The 18,025-nt window shown below is 40.9% G+C and overlaps 1 protein-coding gene across 4 annotated transcripts in view; it reads right to left on the reverse strand.

The window, feature by feature from the left end:
• The window catches only part of ENTPD7 (ectonucleoside triphosphate diphosphohydrolase 7), a 42,039-nt gene that overhangs the window by 9,578 nt on the left and 14,436 nt on the right, over positions 1 to 18,025 (reverse strand). For 3 of the 4 annotated variants that reach the window (XR_001917308.1, XM_013975121.2, XM_005698318.3), the window contains 9 exons: positions 15,385 to 15,590; positions 14,987 to 15,137; positions 10,753 to 10,856; positions 8,845 to 8,901; positions 8,501 to 8,634; positions 6,822 to 6,988; positions 4,377 to 4,701; positions 2,625 to 2,710; positions 1,636 to 1,797 (listed from right to left, as the gene is read on the reverse strand). Coding sequence is in view for 3 of the 4 variants with exons in the window: in XM_013975121.2 (XP_013830575.1) it covers positions 1,636 to 1,797; positions 2,625 to 2,710; positions 4,377 to 4,701; positions 6,822 to 6,988; positions 8,501 to 8,634; positions 8,845 to 8,901; positions 10,753 to 10,856; positions 14,987 to 15,137; positions 15,385 to 15,590 (1,392 nt within the window). In the remaining variant the exon portion in view is untranslated. The remainder of the gene's footprint in view (positions 1 to 1,635; positions 1,798 to 2,624; positions 2,711 to 4,376; positions 4,702 to 6,821; positions 6,989 to 8,500; positions 8,635 to 8,844; positions 8,902 to 10,752; positions 10,857 to 14,986; positions 15,138 to 15,384; positions 15,591 to 18,025) is intronic. The other variant, XM_013975120.2, reaches the window with a different exon arrangement.

An 18,025-nucleotide genomic window follows, 5' to 3' on the forward strand; every position in this document is an offset into this window, starting at 1 on the left:
AGATTCCTCCTGTATCTTCCTTTCCCTGGCCTACAGGGAGCCTCTACCCCTTCTAAAATCAGGAGACAAAATGAGAAGCCAAATAGTTAATAGTTAAGACCAAGACTGGTCATCTGTAAAACGTCTTAACAGTGACCCCATACCACCTCAGCCTACACAGTTGGTCAATACGGTACTAATGAGAATAGGGTGGCCCCTGAAACTAGTCAAGAAATCAGAGTATATCTAAGTATTAAAAAAAAAAAAGTTGCTATGCTCCCTTTGAGTTTAGGATATATCCAGAGAAAGATGTCACTTAACTAATTGTAATCTGAAGAAAAAATAGAGACATGTAAACCTAAATGCAATGGTCTGTCTATCTAAAAGAGAAGCTCTTCTCTTGTAGTCCAAACACCCAATCCATTTTCATTCTGTTTGACCTGCAGTGTTTTTTTTTAAAACTGTGAATCTCCAAACAGAAAGACTACATATAAAATGTGGACTTCTGGCTTCTATTGATCAAGGAGAGCCGGGAGATGCTGGGACAGCACTTCTGCACGACAGTTATCAGCCTTTTGTTTGGGGCACATGCTCTCCAGTTTCCCACTTCTCTCACTCACCTGGCTTGTGACAGTACTGAGTTTAAAGAAACAGGCACCAAAGATTAAGAGTTCATCTGAAATAGTCCAGAAGAGAGAGCACCTAAAAATGATCCCAAATATCTTATGGTACCTAAGAGCAAGACATCCCCGAAATGCATCTCATGTCCTTTGTTCTGGCTCACCCAAAAGCCATCCAAGTCAATGACATGATCTCGAGAGTGATTTTGGCCACCAAGAAAGACTGCTGTATAGGAACAGCATACACTGGTTCTTTAGTCAGATGTGAGATCAAATCAGTCAATCCTAAAGGAAATCAGTCCTGAATATTCATTGGAAGGACTGATGCTGATGCAGAAGCTCCAGTACTTTGGCCACCTGATGCGAAGAGCCAACTCATTGGAAAAGACCCTGATGCGGGGAAATAAGAGAAGGCAGGAGGAGAAGAGGATAACACAGGACAAGATGGTTAGATGGCATCGCTGACTCAATGGACATGAGTTTGAGCAAGTTCTGGGAGATGGTGAAAGACAGAGTAGTCTGGCGTACTGCAGTCCATGGCGTCACAAACAGCCAGACACAACTGAACAACGAGTCAGAGATAGTTTCAGAGTAACTTTAGTTCATCAGTCAGTATCTTAGAAGTTGTTTATGAGAGCTCAATTATAAAGACTGATTTGTTGTAGATAAAGAAAATTGAATTCCTGGGAATTCCCTGGCAGTCCAGTGGTTAGGACTTGGCGCTTTCACTGCCAAGGACAGGGCGTGGGTTGGATCCATGGTTACTAAGATCCCACAAGTCATGCAGCACAGCAGGGGAAAAAGTAAAAAATTACTGAATTCCCGACATTACAAAGAACAGACTCCAGACCAATAATTCTCAAGACTTCCTTCTGTTTCAACATATGTGGTAAGTAACAGCAGTTTCACATGGCAGTAATAAGGGGAATTTGGATGGTTTTTGTTTCTCTTTTTGAGGGAGCGGTAACTTAAGGAACTTATTTTGAGGCACCAACTACCATCCTCTAAGCTCAAGATTCTTGGTCAGTCCACTTACCTGAGTGGTAAGAAGCGTGTCTTATACAGAATGGCTCCCAGCGTCCACTGAACCTCTCGGTCATAGACCAGCTGTGCTGTCTGCAGATTTGGATAGTCATAGGGAAAGTGGAATCCTTCATGAAGAACTTGGTACATCCAAGCCGACTTAAAACACTGATATCTGTGTGAAAAAAATAATTTTTTAAAGGAAGAAAAAGAAAAAAAAAAACCTAATGCTTTATGCATATTCTCACTGTCAAAAAGACCCCTCTCTCCCCATTTCACCTTCCTCACCTCTAGGTGGAGCCAAATCTGAGCCTACCTTATCTTCAAGCTGACTGCAAAAGTGAGGCACACCTCCAAGCAAGGCAACAACGCTACTGACTATGTTTTTCTTTTGCTTTCTTTTTTTCCCCTAACAACCTTTACCTTCAGAGAGCACACTGAAATATCTACAAATGTAATTATATGATGTTTGGGATTTGTTTCAAAAGAACCAATTTGTGGGGCAGGAAAATAGATGAAATAAGAAGGGCTGGGAGTTGACAGCTGATAGAAGAGAAGCTGGGTGATAGGTACTCAGGAGTTCATGATACTGTTCTATTTTCGTTTAAAATTTTTAACTAAAACATTTACAAAATGGGAGGACTGATGAGCCAAACTGGCAAAATATTGATATTTATTGAAACTAGGTGATAGTTACACGCGTGTTTCTGTTACTGTTCTACTTTTCTGCATGTTTGACATTTTAATAAAAATGTAAAACTAAAAAGACCACCACTTTTGATTCCAAACCACTTGGAGAGAACACTTTTTGGTCACCACCAGTCTGTCTCCCTTGGCTTCAGTAAAGTTTACTATTTTGGCCTCTACCCTTCAGAAAATCAAAATCTAAAATAACCAAATCCTCTTTCAGTGTAAATCCAATCTGTACTATCACTCACTCTCTCTCACTCATTGTTCATACATTTTAAGGCCACACCTAAAGGAGAAAAGGAAGTTACTTACTTGAGTCGATGCTCATCTGCATGTGATGAAAAGAGGCCATTCTTGAATCTCTGAGTGAGTACTGACCAAGCCATGCCACAGTAATCCTGGAACAAACAGAGAAATGATGCAACATGAAATGAGAGGTAAACTCTGTAATTCCCCTACAGTCAGTTTTCCCATTCCAAAGTTACTTGTGGGTTATTAGTTAACAGGAAAACAGAAATGGTATATTCAGTCCTTTAACACTGTGCCAGGTCCTGGGCAAGGCAAGTCCTTGAACTCAGGCCACTAGGTGACCTGAGTGGCGTAGGAATACTCCTTTTTATTCCTATTGCCTCCATGTCCATACAAAGCCAGCCTGACATGGCTCCTGAGCCTCTTAAGCTTTAGAGATGAGTAAGGTTAGGACCGGGAGTAGCAACATCAAAAGCCAAAGACAGCTTCATTCTACCCTATGTACGACTGACATGAACAAGTCAAACGGATGGAACAGAATGGTCAAACATCTATCACTGGCCTGTCTCCTAATTCTCACCAAAGGAATCACTCCTTTTGGTTTGTTTAATAAACTAGTATTTCCTGAATGTCTACTTTGTGGCTCTAGCAGTGAATAAAACAAAAATCGCTATTTTTATGAAGCTTACCTTCTAGTGGGGGGGGCAGACAATAACCAAATATACATGCATACATACATACATATACACACATATAGACAAAGAGTGTGTTAGATAACATAAGTGCTCATGGGAAAGATAATAAAGCAGGAAAGGGAAAAGGGTACTATTGGGGAGGGCTGCAATTCGGCATAGGATGGCCAAGGAAGATGTCACTGGGAATATAACAGTTGAGTCAAGGTTAAAAAAAAAGAAGAACAAAATCATCTTTACCCTGACAAAGAGAACATATTAAGCCACTAGCAGTTTGGGCAAGTAATAACTTGAGTCCTATGGTGTTCAAGGGAAAAGGATTTGAAGAAATTTTAAAATGAGAGTAAGATTCAGGCCATGGACAGTTAGGGAACGTTGGAAAGGAAAGGAAATATGACAGTATTCCTGGAGGCTGGAGAGGAAAGGGCAAACACAAACCAGGCTTTCCTCAATATTTCTTAGGGACTGCCTTTAGGGAACAGAACAGTACATATACTACATATATTATTTCTTCTGAAAGCCCTTATACTAAGAGAAATTGAAGAAGACAGAGGGAGGGGACAGATCTCCCCATAAGTTTTTCTGCTAAAAGAGAAAAATATTCAAAAATGAAAAAGAGACGAGTCCAAATTGAACAGGAACAGGAACTGTGGAATACTAGCTAAACTTTTACCTGTCCATACTTGGCCTCTTAAAAGCTCAAGGTAAGAAAACAAAAGTGGACTTGCCCACCTGTGTGACATCATCTCCAAAAGCATTTACACCTGGGAACACCCAGTAAGGGGAAAATATCTGGAGATCACACTTTGTCCACAAACATTAAACAAGACTATTGGCAAGCTGGAGGAAAAACCATTAGCCACCATGACATTAGATCTGGGTGGTAATTTTGGTAACTGGACACTCATGGAGACCTAAGATTAATTAACTAGCAGGCAGTAGAGCATAGCAGGTTACTTCTCTAAGTTCACCTCCTCGTCTGTAAAATAAGGGCTCACAGGGCTCCTGCCAAGAAGCCAGTGAGCTCACACATGCAAAGCCGTTTGCACGGCGTCTGGTACAAAGTTAGGCATCCAATAAATGGCTGCTGCCAGCATGAGTCATTTTATTATTAATAATGTACCTGAGCAGCCTTGGCAAATGTTGGCCCATGGTAGCGGCCACCGATGCGCAACACATCCTCTGTACAGTAAAAGAACTCAGAGAAACCATAGAACTCGCTGTTGTTGAAGTCAATGGGCGACTGGTAGATGCCATTCAGTGAGGCCTGGCTGGTATTGGAGCGAGCCAGCAGCGGGCTCAGCATGGCCCCACAAGCCGCCCAGTCCCCTCGTCCTCGGACATGCAGGACCTGACTGTTCCTTTCCACCACATCTGTGAGTCCCACAGGCAGGCAGGGATCCAGAAAAGGATTGTCGGGACTCAGACCTGTCTTGTGGCCCAGCAACCTGTCACAATAACAGAAACAAACAAAACACATCACTACTGCACCCAGCTTCCTCAAAGATGCTTCCCAGAGGTCTTGTTATTCTTCTACATGACAGCCCTAAACACAAGGATGAGCATTATCACTTAGTTGCATCACACGAACTTTTAAATTATGCAAATTCAATTTAGAAAAAGAAAGAGAAATATGGGAGCGATTTTGTTCAGTCTTTTAGTCAACACACATATTTCCCAATATATAGTGAAACTGGAGATGCGAATCTGCTATTCCCCATCGGGGCTTCATTACCACTTGCCTCTTAAAAGTGAAAAGATTTCACCATGCTGATCACAGTTCTAATGTTTCAAGAGACAACTGGGAGGAGGTGAAGTGGGAAGGGCTGAGGACTGTCCTGAGGATAGTCCCTGGCAGTGGTGCAGTGGTGATGGATGGCAACAGTGACCCAGGACATGCCCAGCTCTGAGGGGGAGGGCGGGCCAAGTTTTGATTCCCACAATGGCCATCACACAGCTCTGGTTATTTCAAGTCTGTACTTGTCCAGCAATAAGAGATTAATATGCAGATCTGGCCAAAGGGGGAAATTAAGTGCAGACCAAATACAACTGTAGTTTGCCAAATACAATGAACTATTCATCAACTCCTAAGACAACTGTGGATGAAGATGCACACACACGTGTAAAGGCTGAAGGACGGAATGTGGCAACACGACAAAATGCTCTGGAACAAGCGGAGCCTGTTTTGAGGACGTGACACTACCTGTAAGGAAAGCTCAGAAAATTATCAAAAAGAGAGAAACATTAAGTTTTAACATCGTAGGAAGCACAGGTTTCTCTATACATTAGCAGCTTCACAAGATGAGTAATCAGTCTTCTGAATTAGCTAACTTAGATACATAATGAGAAAAAACTGACGCATGAGAAGAAGATGATGCAGGCCTGTTCTGAAGCAGCAGAAAACAGCAGGCAGATATAAAGGAGGAGCAAAACAACAAAGGAAGAAAACGGAAAAGGAAGCACAGGAGCTAATGAAGAAGGACCAAAACAAAATTGGTGTGAAACTTCCACCGTAATTTTTCTTCAGATACCACGGTGCTAATGGGAGCCATCTGAGCTCTAGGCCAAGTAACATTTGTATGGAGGCCTGGATACGTAAGAGTATCTTCAGAACACACACACGCTGCTTGATTTTAATGCATTCATCAATCATCCGAATAACAGACTTCTCCCAAAGCACCCTGAACTCTTAGGAGCTGAGACTCAGAAAAACAAAAAAGACTTGAGACAATATTTTGTCTAACACACTCCCTGTATAAGACAATTGACTGCTGTAGAGAAACGATTACAAATGGGATACACCAGTACCTTTTCAAGCTGTTGTTTCCAGCTAAACAAATGGGGGTGAATAGTTTCATGGTGGAAAAGAACTCTGTTCTCTATTATGCTGTCCTTTAATGGGCATGATGATACAAAGAATTTTAAATACTAAAAACCCCACAACTATATTATTCTACGGTTTAAATACTTCATCTGGCACACAAATGAAGAATCAGTGATCGGTCCAGTGCTGGAGGAAAAAGTGTCTACTCTGGACTTAGAGAATATTTTATGCACGCTATGGAATCTTTAAGTCCCACGTAAAAGGCAACTCTACTGTAATTCGGCAAACAGATTCTGAGCACTTCCATGTGGAAGAAACTTCTGGAAGTTATGTTATACTACACAATTTAAATTAATGACTTAATTGATCTCACTTATCCTGTGATGCCATGTCTGAAGATGGGCATAGCAAGAAGTCACTGCAATAAGCCACTGTGCTTTTCTAAGTCCTAATAACAAAGATTAGAAGGCACTCCGATGAAGATCAAATGGGACTACTAATAGACATGCTCCGAGAGACAGTGATGGACAGGGAGCCTGGTGTGCTGCAGTCCATGGGGTCGCAAAGAGTTGGGCACAACTGAGCGACTGAACAACACAAAGCTACCCCACTGGCAGGGGTGGCGAGGAAGGAGGAAGCAAAGACATATCTATTAATATCTTGGTAGGATATAACCATTTCTCCCAAATATCTGCAGCCTGCCAACATTCTATTTCAGAATCACAGATCCCATGTCAAGCATACCTGTTCTTGTTAAGAGTTTCATTCAATACAAGATCTTCATAGCGCTGCCGGGCAAAGTTGCCCCCAAAACCCAGAAAGGTCGTGACATAAACCCTATACACGTGTTCAGTGTGTTGCACATCACAGCCCAGGTTGAACTCAGCTAGCAAGATCTTCGCAGCTTCTTCCTGCGATATGATGTAAAAGAAATTTTAGTTTTGATTTCTAGAAAGGTATGACATTGCTAATACATCAGGTTTCATTTGCTATGACTACTCTTTAAGACATTTTGTGTTAATAGCATTCTTTCATCTTCATAGAGCTATTTTAAACAAAGACATAAAATGACCCTAACCTTGTCACACGATTAACACAGTCACGAAATTCAGAGCTGGTGACTTTTAGAGTTTAATTATTACACAGATGATGAAACTTAAACCCGTATGACCGCCGTACTCAAAAAAGTTTGCTTGTTCCTTACTATCTACAGATAAAAAAGCCAAATCCCCTAGCATGGCTCCCAAAACTCCTCATGATTTAACTTTATCTTATCACTTCCCAGCACTCCCTATTACCACACTTAAAAACCCCATACTACAACCAGCTATTCATAATTCCCTGGACATTCTGGGCTCTTTGCTGTTTTTTCTGTGCTTTTGTGCATACTGTCACCTCCGTACAGATGGCCTTCCCTTAACCTCCACTATGCAAAGGGCTGCTATCATCCAAGGACCAGGTAAATACCTTCCTTTCCATGAAGACAGCATGGAAGGTACCTACTCAAGCCTTTGTGAATGTGGTTCACCCTGTCAGTGCCCACACTGCTGTGGCTCTCTGTTTAGACCCAAGATGCTCAACCAGAGGTGATTTTGCACCGCCAGGGGCAACTGGCAGTGTCTGAAGACACTTTTACTTGTCAAAACTGAGAGTTTGGGGGATATAGGGGCATTATGACATCTGATAGAGGCCAAGGATGTTGTGAAATATCATACAATGCACCAGACAACCTTCTACAACAAAGACTTATTCAGCCCAAAATGCCAATTGTGCCAATGATGAGAAACCCCAGTTTAGATCAAATTATAGAACTGTCGTGGTCTGCCTGTTATCACAGGCTGTCTCCACTGATAGATCACAAGCTTTGGGGGCAGTGTAACATGTCTTATGTCTTGCACATACTAGGTGCTGAAAAATGTTTTATTTCTTTTTCTTCTGAATGATAAAACTTCTCCCTCAAAATGCATTCTTTACATTCTAGTAAGGCAAGGAATAACAAGCACAAGATGGAATTCCATCTAAAAGAAAGGGAATAACATCTAATGAATAAGTATTTTTCAAATACTGTACTCTGGGATTTATATTATCATGTTTAATCCTCAGGCAACTCTTCCAGATAAGTAGTATAATTATAATAGCTAAAATGTATTAAGCTTTTATTACATGTTGGGCAGCTTGTTAAGTACTTTATACAAGTGGTATTATTTCATACTCACAACTTTATGAAATAGATAACTACTATTCTCTTTTTACACATGAGGAAACTGAGGCTCAGAGAGGTAACTGACCCAAGATTACATAAGCCAGCAATAATCTGAAGCAATATATCGACCTAGGACAGTTGGTCTAAGTCAAAACATAGTGCCCTTCCTTCTCAAAGATGGGCATTCCTAGCAACGGAATTTCCCCAAAAAGTAAAATACCTCTTGTGGAGAAAGGACAGAAGTTGAGGTAGGAACTTCATAAGCAATTTGGAGAGAGGCTCCTCCCATATCCAGTATCCCTACTGTCCTTCTGCGTCCTGTCACCAATTCCTGGGGAGCCTCAGCATCAGCTTCTGAAACAAGTGAGGTGAGTTAAAAAGCAATAAAAGAAAGCAAATTGGGACTGAAATAAATGAGGAAAGTTAAAAAGCAATAAAAGAAGCATGTTAAGTTTTGAAAAAAGAAGGAAAAAAGAAATCAGAATTAGCACTTACATGCTAGTGATTGGTTATGACATAAATCTTCAGCCCTTAGAACTGTCTTAAGAAGACAGTATCACTCACCATCTTCATGGTCAAATCTTCCCAAAACAAAGTTGATTCCAATCCATGCATAAACCCCTAAGTAAGAAACATAAAAGCCCTTGCTTAATTCTCTACTGTAATAGCATGTGTACACCTCTCCACAGCTGCTCTTTCCCCCTTTTCCTGGAAAAAAAGTGATCATAGTATTTTATTCCACACTCTTAGTGTATGAATTTAAAATTTTTTATCTGGTGATGTTTTTCCCTTTTAAAATTATTTGCATTTTCTAAATTTCCAATAATGAATAGGAATTAATGTGTAAAAATAAATAAAAGATGTAAATCTTGGGAGTTCTAGCTCTGGGCAAGACAGAATTAATTAACCACACTCACCCTGTCCCCCCACTGAATATGGTATAAACTCTGGACAGAATGTACAGAGCAGCTGTCTGAGGACTCTGAAAGTAAATGACAGAAGGCACGCTGGGGTAGACATGAGACTTTAAAGTACCACCAAAATTGCAGCAAGTTTCCCATTTTCCCCCCTCAGATACTGTCTGGCCTGGACTGAAAACCAGCTTGAAATACAAAACCAGATATGCACAGAAAGAACTACAAGGCCCTGTTTTGGGGTCCAAGGACCAGAAAAGGGGACTCCAAAGGTTCAGAAGGGAGGGCCGGGGGGAGTCCCTTGCTTTCTGAAAAAGGTGGTTCTCTGCTACCCCAGGCGATCCTGCATCGGCACAGGGAGAGACTGGGGAGATGCCCATCTCTGAGGAGTGTGAACCCTTTCTGGCCAGAGGAGCCACGGCCTCAAGAGTTGAGGCAAAGTCCTATCGCTCACTTTTCTCCCTCTGTCCTCTACCATTTAGCCCTGGATACAGATGCAGTCATGGGAAATGCATGGCACACTGGGCAAAGTAAACCCCTGACTTCCTACCGAAGGACCATGAAAGCGAGCTGCAGGGAACCAGACAGTCTTGGGGAGATAGTGGAGAGTTGGGAATGAGGTGGTGTAGGAATTCCTGGGCTCACATATGTGATCTGACTCTAAACATATCAAAGGTTCTGAGAACTGACCTACTGGCTAGTCAATCCATTTGTATGGGCTGTGCCTAGGTGCAGATTGGTCACTGGCTGGCACACACACAGGGCAAATCCTAATCTCAGTGCCAGAATGAAAAGAATCACCGTCCACAGAAAGCAGGTCAGAAGTTCAGACCTGAACCTAACCAGTCTGCTAAGACAAAAAAATTAACATTCCCTTTATGACTGAAACAAAACCCACGGTCTAACAATGTAATATTCAAAATATCTAGGATACAATATAAAACGACTTGACAAAGAACTAGGAAAATCTCAACCCATAAGGGAAAAAATGCCAACCCTGAGATGACACAGGTGTTGGAATTATCAAACAAGGCAGCTATGAAAAATGTTCAGTCACTCTATTGCGTCTGACTTTTTGTGACCGTTTGGACTGTAGCCTACCAGGTTCCTCTCTGTCTACGGGATTCTCCAGGCAAGAATACTAGAGCGGGTTGGCATTTCCTTCTCCAGGGGATCTTCCCGACCCAGGGATTGAACCTGGGTTTCCTGCACTGCAGGCGGACTCTTTACTGTCTGAGCCACCAGGGAAGCCCCAAGGCAGCTATACAGCCAGGACATAAGAGCAGTCTTCCAGTGAATAGAAAGAGTCTCAGCAAAAAAACGGAGTAAAACCTAATGGGAATTTTAGGACTGAAAAATGTAAAACTGAGATTGAAAAAGGTGAATCTGTTCCTCAATGTGAACTGCAACTAGAAGACAAACAATTTTCTGTTTTTCAAGAAACGGAAATATAATTCATCATAGAGGGCACATTTGGGCAACTTGACACCACGCATGCAACTCCCCCACCAAAGCTACAAACCCCAAGCGCAAGCTTTCACTGCTCAAGGCCCAGTACCTTCTTGCTTCCCAGAGATCACTTCTGCCTGAGACTGAGAAAAGAGGAAGTCAAACTCCAGAGGTAAATCTTTCACTAGATCAGCCAAGATAGCCAACTGCTTCCTGTAAGAAAGAACCAAAAAAAAAAAAAAGCCCTAAGAGTTAATGTTTAAACCCTCTTCTCACAAACAGCCTCGACTTGACCTTCTACTTAGCCTTATTAGACCCCACTGTTCACCGACCCAAGCCACTTGATCCTTGCTTCGGTTTGGTATCCCCTTCAATTTCAAAGTCTTAAAATTACTCAAAAGCATAGCCTCCCTCTTAAAAGGCAATATGGTAACAGTAATACTTATCTTTTATATAATGCTACAATTCAAAAAGTATTAAAAAATAAGACTATGGTTCTATGCCTCTCACAGGCTAAGTATGGATAAGCTGCAGGAAACTGGAGCCCAGTTTCATAATCTATAAAATAAACGTAATTACACTATTCCTAACCACCATGAAAGGAGGCTGCTAAACTGAGGAACACACTCTCATCCTCAGATCTTACACAACACAGAAACACATCACCACACAGGAAGAAGACTTTGGCCCACAAGTTTTTATATGATGCTTTACATAAACTCTTAAATTTCCTTTTCCATATTTCAAGGGTTGATTTCATCTTCATAAAAATCTTATCATTTGGAAAAGCCAGAGCAGGATCAAAATCCAAAGGTCATAATTTGGAGATGATGCTTGAAGCTTAGTATCTACAGGGCCATTCTGTCCTCTAAAGTTTTATGTTATTAGTATGATCGGGTAAGGACAAGCAAAGAAACAAAGCTAGAAGTAGTAATATGAATCTAGAGACAATGCTGGTTGAAAATAAGAGTAATTATCTTGGATTTAAAAAATTACTCATTACAGAAATATTCTGCTGGTTATACTGGTTGTCACCATGACTTGGTAAAGAATGTTATTAGCCCTTGAAAATGAAAATTATATTTAAAGTAATAACTTCCCAAGATAATGTCAAGTATAGTTTCTAAAAAGCTCGTTGTTATATACAATAAATTTTAAAGATAAAAACTCCATAGAGGGAACAAGAAGTGCTATTTTTGCCATTCTTACTGAATATGCTTCAGTAAGCATACCCAAAGACGATACCAAAGAACACCCAAATATCCAAAGGCTTGCTGATCTGGTGATGATGTTGAAGAATGGGCACCAACACACTCTGCTGTTTGAAATGTACATTACTGGTAGAATCTTTCTAAAGGGTGATCTGGGACTACGTATCAAAATTGTTAATGTGTTTAAACCTTTGACCTATTAACTGTATTGTAAGACAGCTATTGCATGAAAGTCATCAGACAAGAATACAAAGGAGAAAAATACTGCAGCATTACTTGTAACAGTGAAAAACTGGAAATAATCTAACTGTATGTACATCAGTAGTGACTGGCTAAGTAATTTATGGTATATTCATACAATGTTATAGCATACAGATGTTGAAAGAAATGAGGTCAATTTCTATCTACCTGTATTGACATGAAAAGATTTCGAGTTCCAACAGGTTAGAAAACAGTATATATAATATTATCCCAATTTATGTTAATAAACAAAACGCTCTTCATGTATTTCACAGGATAGGACGGAACATTGGTTTTCTAAAATTCAATATTGCTTCTTTACTTAAAAAAAAATGTCTGTGGCAAAATGTTGACAACTGCTCAAGCTGGGTGGTAAGTAAATGGGGAGTCACTACACCGTTCCCTCTACTTCTATATATATTTGAAATTTCCCATAATTAAGTTTTTTTCCTTATCACTTTACAATTTTCTTATAATATCACTTTGTAGTTCTTTAAAGCTATTTCTATTACAAAATAAAAAGGCAGTAGAATAAATCCTATTAGTTTAGGCCTTTGGCAAAGAAATAAAACATCCTGCTAATAAATCCAAAATACAGTACAGGTGATCCACCCCCATTTTGAATATTTCTCACAAATATGAATAAGTAACAAAGTATTAATTATATAAAACAGGTTCTTCCAGGGATTGTTACACTTATGTCAACAACTATAGCTACCTTAGAGGTTTCATAAGCCCAGGATAGATCTAGGTATTATTAAAAGAGGTGATCAAAAAAGAAGTTAAAGGCAAGTTCTTTACAAATTCTTAAGATAAAATAAATATTAATATTCAGAGCTCCATGATGACAAAGAACATCTTAGACAAATGGGGTGGAGCTAATGGGGTGGTTTTGTTTAAATAGAAACTTCTCTGACTGAGGAAAGGATGGGCAGTGCCAGCAGATGGGGCAATCCTCTCCTTTGCTCCACTTTGCTCACAAAATGTGGCCAAATCTTTGCCCTGTTGGGTTGGCTCTGCCTTTCTGACCTCTGAGTCAGCTTTTCCTCTGGCCCTCCAACCTCCTTCCTGGTTTGTGAGACCTCAGTCCATTCACGGAACCCATGATATGGCACCACGTGTGTCATCCACACTCTCCCAAGGGTTTGCAAAATTCTGAATGACAGTGGTGGTGGTGGTGTTTAGTCGCTCAGTTGTATCCAATTATTTTGCAAGCCCATGGACTGCCAGGCTCCTCTGTCTATGGGAATTCCCAGGCAAGAATACTGCAGTGGGTTGCCATATCCTCCTCCAGGGAATTTCCCCAACCCAGGAATCAAACCCACATCTCCTGCATTGGCAGATGAGTTCTTTACCACTGAGCCACCTGGAAAATCACGTGGGAAGAATGATGTATTACTTTCGTCAAAAACAAAAATTCTAAACCGCATGTGTAGTATGAGAACGATTTTGTAGAAGTTACATATAGGTGTACAGATAGAAAGGAATAGAACAAAATGAAAGAGCTTTGATGAGACAGTAGAATAATGACTTTTTTGTTTTGCTTTTAAAATTTAATGATGTAAAGTTCTACATCATAAATTTCAGTTTTAAAAATAAGTAAAAAAACAACAAAAAAATTAAAACCAAAATGTTTGTGAAAATAAGGAGCTAGAAGGCCTTCAAGGATGACAAATGGCTTCTCAACAGTAAACCAGAGAGGAAACCAGTACGTCTGTATCTGAGCAGCAGGAAAGCAGTGCACTGAAAGACGCACTGGCACAGACTGTACTGTGTGGCCTGTCTGGCACAAGCTGAATGGGGCCCTATACACATGACAGAGGTTTTCACTGCTGTTGGCCAAACACACAAAATGAAGTTCTGTGCAAAGGGAACTCCTAATTATCAAGGAAAAATATTTGAGCTGATAAAAAATACTGATGACTATGAGACTGTGGACATTCCAGAAGGATGGATGCTCAAGTTAAGGGGGCTCATTTCTACCTACCCCAAGACCACAGTAAGTGTAGCGGGGTCAGGGAGGTGTCAAAGGGGAGAAATCACAAACAAGGAGGGATCAGACCTAAGTATAGCCGCTGCCTCTTCCTTTTCCTCCTCCTCTAGGATTAGGTGACAAAAATGCCAGGCTAAACTGCCAAGGTCATATGGAAAAAACTTACCTGACAAGTGATGAAAAACCTGGTCTCAAGCCATGGAGACCGAGTTTGCAGGCAGCACCAGCTGTTACCAGGAAGCCAGGCAAAGTTACAGAGAAAACTCAAATCTTACCAGAGCCCTCCTACTAGCCCCCAGGTACCCAGTCCCTCAGGTGACCTTCTTACCAACCTTGTGAAATTATGCTTCCCCTCTGGGATTCCCTGGTGCCTCAGACAGTGAAGAATCTGCCTAGTGAAGAATCAGCCTGCAGTGCAGGAGACCCATGTTCGAACCCCAGGTCAGGAAAATCCCCTGGAAAAGGAAATGGCAACCTACTCCAGTATTCTTGCCTAGGAAATCCCATGGACAGAGGAGCCTGCTGGGCTACAGTCCATGGGGTCACAAAGAGTTGGACATGACTGAGTGACTAACACTTTCACTTTCTAGGTGCTAGATAATGATCCAAAGTTATCACCATCACCGCTGCTCCTAACCCTTAATCAAAACTAAAAATCATTACAGCCATCTCAAATAGATATTGATCCCAAAGAAGCAAATGCCATGGACGTGTGGCAAGCGACTGTGAAATAACGGGTTGTAGGTTGGCTCTGCTCTATTTTGAGCAGGAAGTCTTTTAGTGCCACCTGCCAACTCTGTGTGATGCACCCACATCCCGCCTTCAGATTAGGAACCACAGAGAATAATGCATGAAACCGCACTTCCAACTCTCGTGGCACCCACCCTCCTGTGTCTCACCTCTCGGGAAGAAGCCTCATGCCTGCCGTGCAGAGGATGTAAAGGGGGGTCTCCTTGTGCTTCCTCACAGGCACATGAGCAGCAGCAAAGCTCAGCAGAGGACGAAGGTAATCGCTGGCATGTTCTGGAGTGTCTGCCATTGCAGAGATTCCTTAAATAAGATAAAATACTTTCATTAAAGAGCAGATCACAGAGACTCAGAAGACTGATATCCCATAAGGTTCTGTCTAGGTCCTAATCATTTATTTATTTCATAACAGTAGGGCAACAATGAATCCCTCCTTTTATCCAGAATCTCCAGAAGAAAAGGGTAGCTTGCTTTCTCCCTCTTGTCTTCTCTCGTCTCATTTCTGCAGCAGATAAAAGAGATCAACAATGATTTAAATTCTATTTAGTACCTGGCTTGATTTTTTTAACCACTGGTTGGCTGTTTCGGTCTCTCATCTGTTTGATGTCCAATAAGTCATGAGGATTCCCATTATGTCTTGGCCAGAAATAAACAAAAATCCGAGAGCCACTGCTGCCACAGTCCACAACAAGTCCATAATTCAGATCTGGGTCTTCAGTGTCAGTAGCTTCAAGATCTCCTACTCGAGCCAAATACCTAAGCCGGGCAGAAAGAGGAACTAGTGTTAAGCTAATAGCACCACCACTTAATTTTTCTGTTCACGAGTCTTCATTAAGTGGCTACATGTGCCAAGCACATGGGACTACACATCCTAACAAAGGAATGAAATAATATTGACCATATTTACTGACATACATGACGCAACAGCTGGTTTACACTGAAATTACATAACTAGAAGTTTGGGAGTAGTTCTGAAACTGGCCAGGGTAGCAAATCTTTTACTAAGCATTAAAGGGTTTCTTGGAGAAGGCAATGGCACCCCACTCCAGTACTCTTGCCTGGCAAATCCCATGGATGGAGGAGCCTGGTGGGCTGCAGTCCATGGGGTCGCTAAGAGTCGGACACGACTGAGCGACTTCACTTTCACTTTTCACTTTTATGCATTGGAGAAGGAAATGGCAACCCACTCCAGTATTCTTGCCTGGAGAATCCCAGGGATGGGGGAGCCTGGTGGGCTGCCGTCTATGGGGTCGCACAGAGTTGGACACGACTGAAGCGACGCAGCAGCAACAGCAGCAAAGGGTTTCTAGGCCTGAATAAATACTGAGCCACTAAGGGTGGTTTGCTACGCACACTAGATAACTAAGGCAATCCTAATTTCATTTCTATTTATCTATACTTTTTTTATATAAACATGAAGAATATGGCAGAATGATGCCTGACAGCAGGAAGATGGAACAAGTAAAGATGCTATCATCGAAACCCCAAGGTTTGAGTCTCAGCTATAGCACTTTCTATGCTTTGAGACTGTCAGGAAATTACTTAACTTCTCTCAGGTAATTTCCTCATCTGGGAAATCAGGGTAGTTGGGAGTCTCTACCCTCAGAGAGGCGATGGGTATTAAGCAGTCCGCAGCTGCAGTGCTAACAGATAGGTGCTGTGCCACTATCCCTGCTCTTACGGTTACATGGTAAGGATAGGGAGAACTAGCAGAAGATGCTCTGGGGGAAAGGGCTGAAAAGTTCAGAAAGAAAAGAAGGCTAAAAGCTGGTAAAATCCTTCTTCTGAGTGATGAGACTTCAATAAATATTAAAGTTAAAAAATTAAATAAATATTAAAGTTTCCTCAGAGTGTGAGGGCCTGAAAAGTACAAACATCACTGATGACTTCTTTCAAAGGTTTCACCTGAAGAGGAGACCGGCGAGAATGGCTTTTAGCTCATTACTCAAAAAAAAGAGAGCTCTTTCTTGGTGCTATTATACAATGCATGGTAGGCAGACTAAAATTTTGTCTTCTAGATTCTTTGAAATTTGAATAAATATTACTATAGATTGAGCTAATAATTGAATGAATACCTTCAAAGGAATACTGTGAATTTTTCCAAGTAATACTGCCCCCTCCCCCAGAACAATCTTGTTTGTGTTCACTGGTGATTTCACATTGCTACACAAAGTTCCTTATTTTGGACAGAAAGCAAACTTGATGAAAAGAAGACCATATAAAAACAGTTCTAAAATCAAAAAGTAGGGCTGAGTACCTTTCCTATTCTAAAACACAAAATGCATTTTTTTAAAAAAGAGAGGAACATACATTTGAGCTTGTGTGCTAAGTTGCTTCAGCTGTGTCTGACTCCATAGGGTCACAAAGAGTCGGACATGACTGAAGCAACTTAGCACAAACGCACATAACCCTGTAAATTACTGCATCGGATAGGGTCAAGGAGATGAGATAGGATAGGACAGGATAGGATAGGATAGGATATGAGAGTTGTGGTAAGTGAAGCAGATGGTAAAAATCTGTTTCACACTAGAAAGTTTACAGTCTTAAAGATTCCGTTCCACCACAAACTTGCCCATTCTAATCAAATTACTGGGCTGCAATGGGCTCACAATCCACCAAACAACTCTTAACAGGTCACTTCTATCACAGGAAAGTTAGGCAGACATCTGGGTGCCACAGACAGAAAAGAAACAGGCAAGATAATCCATGCCTGAAGTGACTTTTCATTTCTCATCAGCAATTCTACTTCACAGATCTTTATCTGCTTTCCATCTCTGAAAACCACTCTTTCTATCTCTCTTTGACAAGATTCTGTATCCTGTCCCCTCCTACTTAATGAATAACTTTTCCCAGTACATTGGTTCTCAAAATTTGTGGGCTCAGGACTCCTTTTTACAGTCTTAAAATTAGTGAACTCCAAACAGCTTTTGTATACATGGGTTACATCCATCTACATTTACCATGTTAGAAAATAGAACATTTAAAATATTTATTAATTTAGACACAATAGTAAATTCAATACATATTAACAAATTTTATGAAAAATAACTATTTTCTAAAACAAAAATGTTAGGAGTGTGGTGGTGTTTTAGAGTTTTGCAAATCTCTTCAGTGTCTGAATTAATAGAAGATAGCTAGATTCTCATATTTACTTCTGTACTCAACCTGTTATAATAAGTTGTTTTGACTGA

Source organism: Capra hircus, chromosome 26 (assembly GCF_001704415.2).
Source record: "Capra hircus breed San Clemente chromosome 26, ASM170441v1, whole genome shotgun sequence".
NCBI lineage: Eukaryota > Metazoa > Chordata > Mammalia > Artiodactyla > Bovidae > Capra > Capra hircus.